Source organism: Pteropus medius, unplaced genomic scaffold (genome assembly GCF_902729225.1).
Source record: "Pteropus medius unplaced genomic scaffold, Ma_sr-lr_union100, whole genome shotgun sequence".
Taxonomy (NCBI): domain Eukaryota; kingdom Metazoa; phylum Chordata; class Mammalia; order Chiroptera; family Pteropodidae; genus Pteropus; species Pteropus medius.
The window spans coordinates 12,511,594-12,524,551 of NW_024350926.1; the positions used below are offsets into that span (position 1 = coordinate 12,511,594).

The window sequence follows — 12,958 nt, forward strand, 5'->3', positions numbered from 1 at the left end:
GCCTCTCCCGGGGTGCTGTGTGACTTCATGCGTTCGCTTGTCAAACAGAACACTATTTCTTTTATCTCCTGAGTTTTTATTCAACGGAACAGTAATGAACCCTCAGTCTCCCAAACGCGAACAATAAAAGACTCTGAACGACTTTTCCTGGCAGGCTCCATGCCATGGCTGAATTACTTAAACTTTTACTTAATCCCAGAGAAGAAAACAAAACAAAAATACCCAAGAATGACTATATTACTTTTCACTAACTCCTTTAGGAAATTTTTTCTTTCGACTTTTTCTCTCCTGTAAAACCACGTGCTCATACTGTCAGGCAGACATCACCTTGACGCCAAGGTCACATTTCCGGGGCTGCAGCAGATGCGGGCAGCAAGCGTTTGCTCATTGTGGCCGGGTAAGTCCCATGTGATTTAGAAGATTAAATTATTCTTTAAACTGAGGATATGGCAGTTTAAAAACCGCATGGCAATAAATAAATGTCGAATAGTTTTCTAAATACTTCAGGGTGTCTCGCGCCCCGGTGCTCTGGGCATGCTCTGGGGGTGCCCTCAGAGTGCCCCAGGCGAGCTCCGTCTGGCTGGTCGTCAGCAGCCGTGCAGGTGGAGAGGTCTCCGTGCTCGTGTGTGTGTAAACATCCCAGCGAAGCAGGACGGAGTGTTTCTTCTCTTCAGTGTGCATTACAGACGTGCAGCAAAGCACGCGTTCCGGCCTCTTGACCCAGCTCGTTTCACGTGTTTGATTTGTCTGGTGACACATCTGTTAACGTCCTCTAAAACACTGTTCGGATAAATGAACTTAGGGAAGCGCCGACCGTGGGGCGTCGGCTGGACACGTGGCAGCCCACGCGGGGTCCAGTGCGGGCACCGCATCGGCTGGCAGACCCGCCGAGCGCGTCCTGGGTCCCGACACTGGGCAGGACGCCAAAGTGCGTAAGAAGTAGAGTGAAGTGACGACTGCCCTGCAGACGTCCCCAGCCACCGGGACAAGCCGTAGTCAGCGCCGTCGGAACCATGTAGCAAAGTCAAACAGGGATGTCGAGAGGAGGCACATCGGTTTGGGTACAGACGGGGCGGGGTCTTCGCAGGAGTCAGAAGCACGAAATGACAGGACGCTGCCCGTGTCCTCTCTGGCAGCATGCGAGCAAGAGTCGGTCACGTAAATGTACTTACACGGGTCGGATGTCGCTTCCACGGATGACACTCGGCCACGGGACCCCCTCCGCCGGCTGCGTGTCATCGACCTTAAATCAGAAGAGGTCGGCTCACTGGCTCTTGCAGCTCAGTAACTTGGGAGTGACTCGTCATGGTATAGTGACATCACTTATTTAGCCAATATACTAAAGAAGAAAAGTCATTACATGTTTTAGAACGTTTAGTATATCTTAATTAATTTACTGTGAAAAGATATATGTAGCAGACCAACAGAATATTTTTCAATGTTCAAGTCTGACATTTAATGTTAGAAAGATAATTTTGGAGTACGTTTTTATTTTTTCCAAATATTTTTTCATGCTAACTTGAAATATTGAAAACTCAAAATAGATGTGGCTTCTGTTCGATAAGCTTGTTAGTTGGTCCTCGTAGAGACTCGTAATGTCACATGCCCTCCGTGTGGAGGTCTGCTGTGCCGGTCACCTACTGACCATGGGCAAAGCGTCAGCTCCCTCCGCGTCGGCCTCGTGCCCAGAAGGGGGTACAGGTGCTTCCTCCATACAGGTGTGATGTGCAGTGAACCCCAACAAGAAATCTTCGAGACACTTTTTTTTAATGGTACTTACCTAGTTTTACCAACCCTCTCAACAAGAATACAACGCTAATACTCAGATCACAGGGTCCCCCCGCCTGGTACAAGGGTACCCCAATAGGGCCTTCTGCGTAACAAGTAGGAAGGCAACTAGGATTTTGTGGATAATCGCAAAAGAATTGTCGAGAATGATTAAAACACCCTATCCTGTCTTGAGGATGACATGAGATTTCTAAATATTAGTATTTGGTATGAATCTCTTTGCGATCTCGGGAATTTAAGAAGTGACACTTCATTTCTGTACCTTAACGCTTTGCTCCAAAGCCACCGTGATGGTGGCAGGAAACCGAACCCCGCTCACTCCTTCTCTTGCCCCACGTGGGGTCTCTGACACATCACCAGGGCGGTCAGGGAAGAAAGCTGCAGGGGCGTCTCTGCTACCGACCACAGCGTTGGCCGTTCAGGTGCCACGTACCAGCGTGTGTGGTCCCTTCAAGGCCGACAGCTCCTGAGACATGAGAACCTGGGCCTCAGCTTCTGATGCGCGTTCTAAGGACATGATTAAACCTTGTATTTGTGAAGTTCAGTGCAAAGGATATCTCGCTCATCCGGACCCAGACAGGGCTTTGTGTTCACTGATTAACTGAGCTCCTGCCCTCTGTCCCTGTCCGTTTGACTACGCCTGACCCTTGTCACCGGCATCCTGGCCCACTGCCACCGGGTTGCAGGCGATCTCCACTATAGCAGTGTAGAATATGCAAACGTGCACGCTTCGGTGTAAATTTCCACAGGCTCAAAGGAAAATTACGCATTGGAACACTATTGAATGTCTATAAGGACATTTCTTATAAGTCAATGTCGTATTATTTTTTTAAATAAGAGATATATTTTACGTCATCTAGAAATTTGGGGTGTTCTCACTGATGGGTGGCTCACCCATCCCTAATACACTGTATTTAGTCCATTCTACAAGAAATAGGAAGTCTGCCCTTTCTTTTCTTTCAAAATAATGTCCCTCATGTTTTTCCAGATTTTTCTTTTGGGAGAGGTTTTGATGCCGTTATTATCTCGACTGATGACGACCGAGATGATATTTGAACTTGAGCACTTAGTTTGATTTCTTTTGAGCGAATGATAGCTGGAGTTTGATGATATAGGAGAGAAGTTTTATTTATGGATTCTATATTCGTTTTATTTATGATATTATTTATTCTATTTACAGGCATTGTTTTTATCCATCTTTCCTTTTCTTTTCCTTTTCCTTCCTTCCTTTTTTTCCTTTTCCTTTTCTTCCTTTTTTTCTTTTCTTTCCTTCCTTCCTTTTCTTTTCCTTCCTTTTTTTTTTTCTTTTTTTTTTTCTTTTTCTTTTTTTTTTTTTTTTTCTTTTTCTCTCTCTCTCTCCCTCCCTCCTCTCTCTCTCTCTCTCTCTCTCTTTTCTCTCTCTCTCTCTCTCTCTCTCTCTCCATTTTTGGTTGACATTCTGCTTCCCTTGCGTGTGTTCCATATGTATTCTTTTTTTCCACATTACTCATCACCTCCGACATGTTATATATTTATCTTATTTATTTTATGTTCATAATGTGCATTTCTACCCCCACCCTAGTAATTCTAGTAGTAGAAGTTAAATGCCCAGGGCCGTGGATCCAAGCTGTTTGGTACGTGACATATCCCAGACGCTGCCTGGCCTAGACGAGGCGCTCAGTAAACACTTGCCGAATGAACGAATGACATATAACATTTGCACAGGCAATGGCGGAAAGAAAAATAAAACTTCATGATATATTTTCCTCGAATGGCTTGATATTTTTTTTTTAATCACTGCTATTTTATTTTATGCTTTCAGATATCAACATGGCAGGAGAACCCAAACCCTACAGACCCAAACCTGGAAACAAGAGGCCCCTGTCGGCACTTTATAGGTGAGTAAGCGTGTGTTATTTCACAATACTTACTAGTGAAAATTACTTGCCACTCTGAAAGGTGATTCCTCTATGATGAATAATCAAATAAGGAGCAATCTTATCGGCATGAAGTACAACAGAGCGCCAGTGGCCAGCATGCAAGTGTGTCCCACAGCACTGGCCCGCATCTCAGAAACCTCACCCCCGCCACACACACACACACACACACACACACGCACACGCACATGCACACGCACACACACACACCCACCGCCACGAGACCGTCCTCTAGTGAAATCTAACAAACTCTCTCACGACTGCCTGACAAGCGGTGGAAAGGGGGACGTTCGTTGACGACAGCGTGCTGTGTGCTGTAGGTGTGTCACACACGGAGTTTCATTCAATTTGATGTTCGCAACAGTCCTGCGACGTAGCCGTTGCTACTCTCGAGCGACAGAACCTGAAACGCAGCTTCTGAGCGGTGTCCCTGGCCGCGCGCTGAGCGACGATGGTGCAGGGACCTGGACACACGCTTTCTGTGCAGGACCCGAATCCTTCCCACCAGATCGGTCACCCTCAGTCGTCCCAAAGCGCGTGTCCTCTCACCCCCGTTTCTCCAAAACGAGACACAGGCCCCCGCTTCTCCGGAACCTCTGCCCGCTCCCGATGCACCCGGGCATCTGCTCGGCGTCTGGACTTCCCCGTCTACGCGGCCCCGTCGGCCAGCGCCCGCCTCCACCGTCTGGATTCTGGGCGGACGGACTAGGCTTCGTGCAGCATGTTGATTGTTCCACCTGTACTTCGTTTAAGTAAAATTCGATCTATTTGAGGGAGAAGAAAAAAGTAAACTCATGGAACTTTTGGATTTTTTAAAAACGGCCACTTTTGAAAAATGCGTTCTGCTGCGAAGCCACGCGTCCCGCGTCCCGCGTCTGCCGCTGGTTTGTAAGTGCCGGCCGTGCATCTCTCTCCGCTCCGTTCCCTGTCACGGGACTCGGCCAACCATTCCAGGCCGTCGAGATGGCCTAGCATCCGATTTATTCGGTCCTTTCCCAGATAACCATCTTCCCTCCTTGCTGTCCCTGCCCAGAGAGCTAATGCCAGGGTGGGGCGAGGCCTCTGTTCCTGACACCGTTTGGATAGAGCAGACTCGAGCGATGCGTGTCAAAATCGATTCTGTCCCGACATCGTACAGTAAGAAGGGTGAGCTTGGGGCCGTTTCCTTGTCTTTGTTCTCCGGGCACTGGGGTGCCTCCTTGCCAGCCGCTCACGGCCTCATTTCCCGGACTGTTTACATAAAAGGGCCAGAGCCTCATGGGCTCCGAGGGCCGGTTCCAGCCCGAAGCCCCAGGACTCGCTAATGAACGAGCCCCTTAGACTTTAAAAGGTGTCTAGCAGATGTATCTTAATTGCTCTTATTATTTTGGCGGTCTGAGTTTGTTTAATTTTAATCAGAATTTTTGTGTAAAAACGGAAGCTCACATTGGCCGTGAGGCCGTGCCGATGCGGAAGGCAGACGAGGTCACCGGCCGCAGGCACACGGTCCTTCCCGTGCCCCGCCTAAGAGAAAGGGCAATGTTTATACAACTGAGAAATGCAGATTATTTTCTGAATGGATTCGTTTTTAACTGTATGCACAGAGCTGCGGCTGATGCACAACGTTTGAAAAGTCACATTTCAACTATTAACAGGACAAGTCAATGGCCTTTTGTCTCATCAGAGTCACCCCTGTCTGTGCAATGATGTTAGTTTTCCCGTTTTCCCTGTTTGGGGAGTGTTTTGATTTTCTCGTGAGAATAGAAGCTTCTGACAAGGAGCAGATGTCTCCTTAACTGTTACTTCGTTCGTTATTCCTCGGTCGTGCTGAATTGCGAATTCAAAAGAATGAGAAGCGGAAATTCGCTGAAGTCTTTCCTAGCGAATGCAAATCTCATTAGAGGGAAACGCTTACTTCTTTCATCTGTTTACACGAGCGAGGGCTGGGACCCGGGGCCGGCCCAGTGGCAGCAGAGGGGGCCAGAGCGGGTGTGCGGCCGAGGAGCCCTTGGAGCACGCATCTCGTCCCTCCGCGGGCTTGCGGCCAACGCCGGCGACTCCCGTGCAGACCAGCTGAGCCTCCACGGACGCTACTCATCGGCACGCCACAGACTCCACGACGCTGGTGTCACGTGCCCAGATTTACAGATGAGAAAACTAAGCTGCCGAGGTGACAAAAAAAATTTGCCCGGAGGAAGGTAACAAGGTTAGGGCCCCGACTCTGGTTTTTGGCCTTCGAGGCAGGTGATCTCACCGCGTGCGGGTCATGGCCTCCCTCCTCACTCACCCGCTGCCATCTGAACAGTATGGATCGTGAAAAGCAGAGTTTCCTGCCCAGCAAAACCAATAATCAATTACATTTCTGTCCCTGACTATCAGGCGGCAGAGGAAAGACTGTACCCTGCCCATCACATACGAACAAGTGTCGCCACCCGCTGTGTGACCGTAGGGCACAGCTTTTGAGCCCCAGGCTTTGCATGTGATGTGAGAGCTGCATCATCGTCTCGATCGGGCAGAAGGGTCGAGGTGACGGCGCCTCGCTCGGGGCAGGCAAGAGGGATGTGGCAGCGGCAGCAGAAGGGCTGGTTCCCGCTTTCCTATTGTCCGCACGTTTGGATCTGCTTCCTGATCTGTAAAACGAAAGAGCGGAATGATTTCACTCACTCATTCATTCATTCATTCATTCACGCAAGACATAGTTATTGTGCGTTTGCTGCAGTCTGGACACTGTTGTATCTACTCGTCTTAGCAAACGACTCAGAAAACGTGAAGGCTGCAGGGCAAGGAGCGAGCATAATACAGGACGAGTGAGTTTGTATGGCTGTCGGCGACCTCTGACCTCCCGTAGGGCCCCGCCCCGCTGCGTGTCTGTGTCTGTTTCTCCGTTGGGGATGTAGACGCCTCCCCTTCCCCCGTGTCCTTTTCTCTCCATTCCCGTGGGACACCCACTGAGGCGTCGCCTGCTTTCTTACTTCTCGTAATAGGATTCTGATTTAGCCAAACAGCCTGCGCTAAGCGTTTACCATGCGCTTCGTCAGCACGGGAGGCACGAAGACACGGCGACGTTTTCAACCCACAGCGAAGCTGCAGAATGTTTACTGTCTCAAACGTAGCCAATGTACATGTGAATAAGGAACATAAGTGAGGTACACACACAGTTCTACAAGAAAATAAGTGAGCGCGTGGCGGATTCTGTCGGGGGGAAGGGGGCGGAAAGGCTGGTGACGTCGAGCTGGCTTCTGAACACGCGGGCGTTCGCCCAGCGGACAGAGGACGGGGCCACACCAGGCGAAGGAGCCGCGTGCAGGGTACAGGGGCAGAGATCCAGGAGGGCGTGTCGCGGTGGGAGCCGGGCCCGTCCGCCTGGGGAGAAGGCGATGGCGGCCCCACCGTCGGGATCCCCGTATGCCTGCGACCAGGTTAAAGGACAGGGCTTCCATTCTGCAGACAACGGGGATCCATCTGCATGTGGGGCACACGCGGGAACAGGGAGCGGGCTGAGTGACAGTGACGGGCGTGTCCCAGGTCCCTGGCATAAGCGAGACACGATTCGGTGGAAGACGGAAGGACGAGCGGCCGCGTGCTCAGGCGTCGCGTTGGAAGCAGAAAGAAAGACGTCTGTCGTGGACACGGATTCACGAAGGCAGACGGTTCATTGAAGCGGCGCTCGTAATAAGAATGTCTCTCGTCAGAGGCTGTTTGTACACGGAATATCATCCGTCATGCGAGCACCGCATAAACACTGGGCCCTGTCCTGATGGTGAATAGCAAACGCATTCTCTAGGGAAAATAGCGTCACTTTTAATAAGCGGCAGCTTCATACGTGCTGCGTGCACCGCGCGGTGTCTGTGGCGCTCGGGAACGCCGATGCTGCCCCAGGCGGCGCGCCTCCCCGTGCGGCGAGTGCCAGCAGGTGCAGAGTCCTTGCCGGATGCGGAGTCGTGCGGGGTGGCTTCGCTGCTGGTCGCGGTGGGCACAGACCCTTCCTCGCTGATGCGAGTCCAGCTAATAGTTAATCTGAGCTGAACGAGGACAGGTTTGCATTCAGCCAGAGGCGGCGCCCCAGTCAGCAGGACGCGGAAAGCATAGCACCCACCCCGCTCACGGCGTGAATGTCACTGCACGTCATTCGCAGATATGGCCTGTGGCTGGTCTGCAGGTGCCTCCCATAGCGGCCTTCCCACCCCACGAAGGGAGCCACGGTCATCAAGATGGCCACTGCGAGTAACCCCAAGACCGTAAGATTGTACCAAGGTGACCGAGAGTATCACCATTTTGAGGTCACCACAGTGGGCGCTGGTAGCTGTGGATGCAGCATCTACTACAGGAACTTCAGTGATCAGAAAACTTTCTGAGATGTGCCGGGCAGGGTGATTCTGCAACAGAATCTCTGGTGATTTGTTTACCACTTGACCTGAATGAGTTTTATCATCCTTCGTGGTGACTCTGGCACATCACAGGAAAGGGAGACCCTCAGGGGGCTCCGTAAACCTTGAATAGGGACGGAAGTGGTAGAAGCTAACTTCGGCCAATGCCGAAGAGCAAACTCAGCCTTGAGGCAGAGCCGCTGGCACCCGCGGCGCTGGCCGCCCCGTCATGGACGAGTGCACGTTCAAGGATAAGACGCATTCACTTTCAGAAGCTTTGGACTTCCTGTGCCATGCCACCCTCTGCCCTGGCAGAGGCCAGACTGTGAGGGGCCACTCCCAAAGCCATCGGGAGTGGACGCTGTGGTTTCAAACGGAGCGTTGGGAGGCCGGGGGTGGCGGGTCCTGCCCCCGGCCCTGCCATGCACCCCGTCATTCCGAAACGGGCGCACTCCCCAGCGTTAACACGCCTGCGGGGGTCAGTTAAAGAGGAGGTGGCAGGGGCTGCTTGGCCATCGCAGTGTCCATCCCCCCGCCCCGATCCAGTCTTTCCAACCAGATCACCAGCACTGAGGGGTGGTTGCTGGTGCCCACAGGAGCAGGTAGCAAAGACGTCCCCTTGTGATGCTCACAGCTGAATGTCCCCCTGTCCGGGCAGCTGAGGGCGCATCCCCGTGAGCCGCAGCCCCCACGAGAGCGGGCGAGCCGGAGGAGGTCTCGCCCGCCCGCTCGCCCACGTCCGTGGCCGGTTGACAGTTGTGCACGTGTTTCATCCGAGCAGATCCGGTGGAGAAAGGGCCCGACAGGCCTGGCTCCCGAAGGAAGGAAGTTTCCTGAAACGGGAAATGCTTAAGGAAACGGAACTCTGACAGACGCTCTCCAAACATCCATTCTTCTCACTGTTATGGTTATTCAAAGAAAAAGGTCTATAACAAAATATTTTAAAAAGTTATTTTAAAATGAGCCTTGAGCTACGATGTTGCTAAAATTCTCACAGCCAACTAAGCAGGTTGACATTTCCTATAATTGCCTAAAGAAGAAATTCTTTCTTTTAAAGATTATGTTTACTTAAAGTCCGTCACTCATTTCACACTAAGCAAATGTAATTTATAAACTTTTTAATCTAAAACGTTTGAAGAAATGCTGACATGCGACCCATTAAAGTGGCTCAGCTGCGGGGGGCTCTCTGCTAGGTGAATAAGTGGCCCCCCGACAGGCGGCTCGTACGTTTTTACGCCTAAACAGCCACGGATCCCTCGGGCACGGAAGGAGCGAGGCGGTACCATTCCTTAGGGCCGAGAACCCATCTCTAAGGCGTTTGAAAGACTTCAGCTCTTTTTATTTGATGGGAGGTAATTTACGACAAAATCAAAAGAAGCAAAACCACCTACCAATCTTAAAAAAGAGATGAATAATAAGAGCCAGGAATCAGGTGGAAGCTGGAGGTGGGGTGGGACGGGCAGGTAGGATCGGGCATCACCTTAACTGCGAGAGACCTGGCAGCCAAGGCAAAAAGGGAGTGCGTGATAGTTTACATGACCACCCGTTGAAAGAGAGTCCTCCAGTCAGTGGTAAGAAACGATTCTTTTTCCCTAACTCTTCTGAGGGAAACTTATCACATATGAAATCACCTGACCAGCATAGGAGATACTGTCCTCACTGGCGGTTTTATATATCTCACACACACACACACACACACACACACACACACACACACACACACTCACACACTCACACACTCACACACTCACACACAGTATTTTTAAACTAATGCAATGCTGCTTCTGAAGTCTCAATAAAAACCAAGGATAAACCGCAGTGGAACAAGCCACAGTCTTGCTTTCTGCTTCTCCCAAGGCAGTTTTTCATCCTGTGACAAGTGGCCCTAAACGCTCCGAGATGGCTGGACCCACAAGGCAGCCGGGCTCAGATCCCCCGTGTTGCTGGCCGCCGGGGGTCTTGTCCGCCAGCCCCCAGGCCTAGAGGGAGCAGACAGCGCGTGAGTGTTCACGCCCTCTCCCCTGGGGCCACCGGACCTGGGCCTTGGGTCCTGCCTGGGGAGGGCAGCACCACCCGGGCCTGCGACGGGGGCTTCCGCCACCACCCGGCGGTCAGCAGTTGCCGGTGAAGACACGCAGCCCCCTCTCTGTGGCAGCGTAGAGCACTTCTGACGCCGTGTCCTGTCACCAAGTAGGTGCCGTCTTGCGTCTGCGGAGACAGGACTTCCTGCGGCACCGAGCCCCACAGCAGGACGCCAGTGCTCCGGCCGGGTGGCCTGCGCCCTGTGTCATGCTGGGTCTGTGTCCTGGCTGCTGAGGTCAGAGCCCCGGAGCGTGAGTCGGAGGGTGCCTCATAGGCCAAGGCCCGAGGTCTCCGGCCAGGCGGAGGTGCCTGGGGACTTCCTCGGCCGAGAGGCGACGCCCTGACTGGCTCACGAGACGGGAGCCTCCGCCGTCAGCGCCGATTCCGTCTGCTTCCGTTGCTTTGTGTTTTTGATTGTTGTCTTCGGAGCCGGCGCCCCGTTACCTTAGCACAGCCCTTGGCAGAGAACCTCGGTCCTGCGCGGCCCGCCCAAGACGCCCTTGTGAGTCGCCTGCTTTCCGTTTCGAGGGGCCACTTCTGTCCTTTGCTGCCCACCACGGCTTCACCTCCACCGTGAAGGTCGAAATTCCAGGACACGGTTTCTCATCCCACAAGCCTACAGGGAAGGGAGCACGGAAGAGGAAATCGGAATGTGTCTAAAGTCTTATTTCTAAATCAAATTAAGGACTAAAAAAACCTTCACACCGATTGTAACGTAATTAAAAACAAAATCTTCTCCCAGCCCAGAAGTTCCCTCCACGAAGGCAGTAGCGAAAGGAAATACTTCTCCTGCTGAGGGAGCCTTAGCCCGGAGTGCGGGGCGCATCACAGACCGTCCGCCGGAGGATGGAGAAACAGAAAGAAACCTCTCCCTCTGACACAGAAGGGCAGACGACGCCCGTTCCGTACAAGTCCTCCAGGTGCACGAGGACTGGCCGGCACCATCTGTCACGCACAGTTCATCCTAGTCCCCTGGTAGCCACGGGGACCAACTGTGGCTTTGTCCAGAGGGAAATTAAACTTCTCGCACCTTTAAGATGGTGGTTTTGCACCTGGGAGCCAGGTGTCCCCCAAGGTTAGGCCGGGGAGAAGGGGGCGTTGTCTTCTCTGAAGCTCACGTGTCAGCGATGGCTCCCAGGTCCTGGGGGACGGTGGGGGGTGGGGACACGTCAGGGCACAGAGGCCGGTCCGCTCTTCCCGAGGATGTATGTATTTTCCAAGAGAGACGAAGCTTCTTCCCTTATTGTCAAGGGGGAGAATTGAGTGTTACGTTTGTAGGCGTCTGTCTCAGTGATTTCTAAGCACGGTCGGGAGCGATAGTGACGACAGCTCCGGGGGTTCGGCCGCTTCCCCAGAGGGCGGGGCTTCGTGCCACCTCGCTGGTCCCTGCTCCGAGGCCCCAGGCCCCTGCGTGTCCCCATCACAGCACGAGGAGGCCCTGGGGCCAGACTCGCGGCTCAGCATCTCACCGGGAAGCGCCGCGACGAGGAGGGCGCCACGGTGCGGCAGGGTGTCCGCGCCCGCACGAGCGGGGCGGAGAGAACGCGGCGGGGGCACCCGTCAGGCCGGCGCCCTCTGCCCCGCGTCCCCGCCCCGCGTCCCCGCTCCGCGACGTGGCTCCCTGCGCAGGCGCGTCCCCGACCTGCATAGAAATGCATTTCCCCCGTCAACCTAAGTGTGAAAACACTAACCGCAAATTGTTACAGAACAGACAAATGTGCAAGCTCTGAACAGTAAAAAGAAGGGAAGTTCATAAGTTAGTGAGCTTGGGGTGGCTTTAAATCCCTTAGTTAGAAAGCAGTTCGAAAAGTTCTTGTAACAGTAACCTAAACCAGTCGATGTCTTTGCAAGAGTATTTTTCCGATTGAGATTAAAGAGCTGACGGGGAGCGGAGACTCCGGCTTCTTCGGGGTCCGCGGAGCTGACGGCAGTAAACGCAGCACGTCTCACTAGATTACGTCCGCCAGGCACGGTGGACGCCGCTCCCCAAAATGCATCCTTTTGGAAATCAATTAACTCTACGGAGCTTTCGAAGTTTCTCTCTCGTGGAATGACACCACGATGGATGCTCCAGCCTCGTGGGTGGCCCCAGCCCTGACGGGGGGCTCCCTGGCGGCCTCGCTGCCGTGGAGTGGAAGGACCACACGTCAGTGGGTATTAGGACCGGCTGGACTGGACTGGAGGTCAGGAGACCCGCAGCCCAGGCCTGGATCAGCCGCCACCTGCCCGCGCCAGCTGGTGATTTGAAGCTCCAACCCCTTTTAAGCCCCATTTCTCATAAAACATGAAGGAGTCAAGTTAAACCACTTCTTAGTGCATCCCCACTTCTAATAGCCTGGGATCCTGCCACCTAGTTCCTAAACTGGCCACTAACGTACGGCACAGGTGCCACGTCATCACATTTATTCCTTTTTCCTCTTCAAACTCTGCCCAGTATGTTATCGTATTCATTGCTTTCAACTAAGGAATTCCATTTCCGAAAGTGTATCTAAGAAAATAATCCTAAATAGTTTTAAAACTTCGAACTTATTCCCCAGTTCTTTGCAGTTTTGTTTGTAATACCGAATAACCTGATCTGACCAAAAGAGTATGGAAGCGTAGGCATGGCACACCTGGGAATGCTCGCCAGGTGTGCACTGCGACAGGAAAAGGTTCAAGGCTTGAGAAGCGAAAAAAAGCAAAATTATATAAACGGCCTGTCATTACGTCACCAGTACAAAGGTCAGCGGATGACCAGGACTACTTAACAGATGAAGCGAACGCGCTGAGAGAAATAGAGGACCAACGACCCACTGTCACCGTCACCGTCACTGTCAGTGTCACCGT

The 12,958-nt window shown here is 52.6% G+C and overlaps 1 protein-coding gene across 1 annotated transcript in view; it reads left to right on the top strand.

Moving 5' to 3' along the window:
- Positions 1 to 12,958, top strand: part of RALYL (RALY RNA binding protein like) — a 197,543-nt gene that overhangs the window by 111,734 nt on the left and 72,851 nt on the right. Inside the window, exon 2 of the mRNA XM_039841950.1 lies at positions 3,590 to 3,665. Coding sequence (XP_039697884.1) covers positions 3,590 to 3,665 — 76 coding nt within the window. The remainder of the gene's footprint in view (positions 1 to 3,589; positions 3,666 to 12,958) is intronic.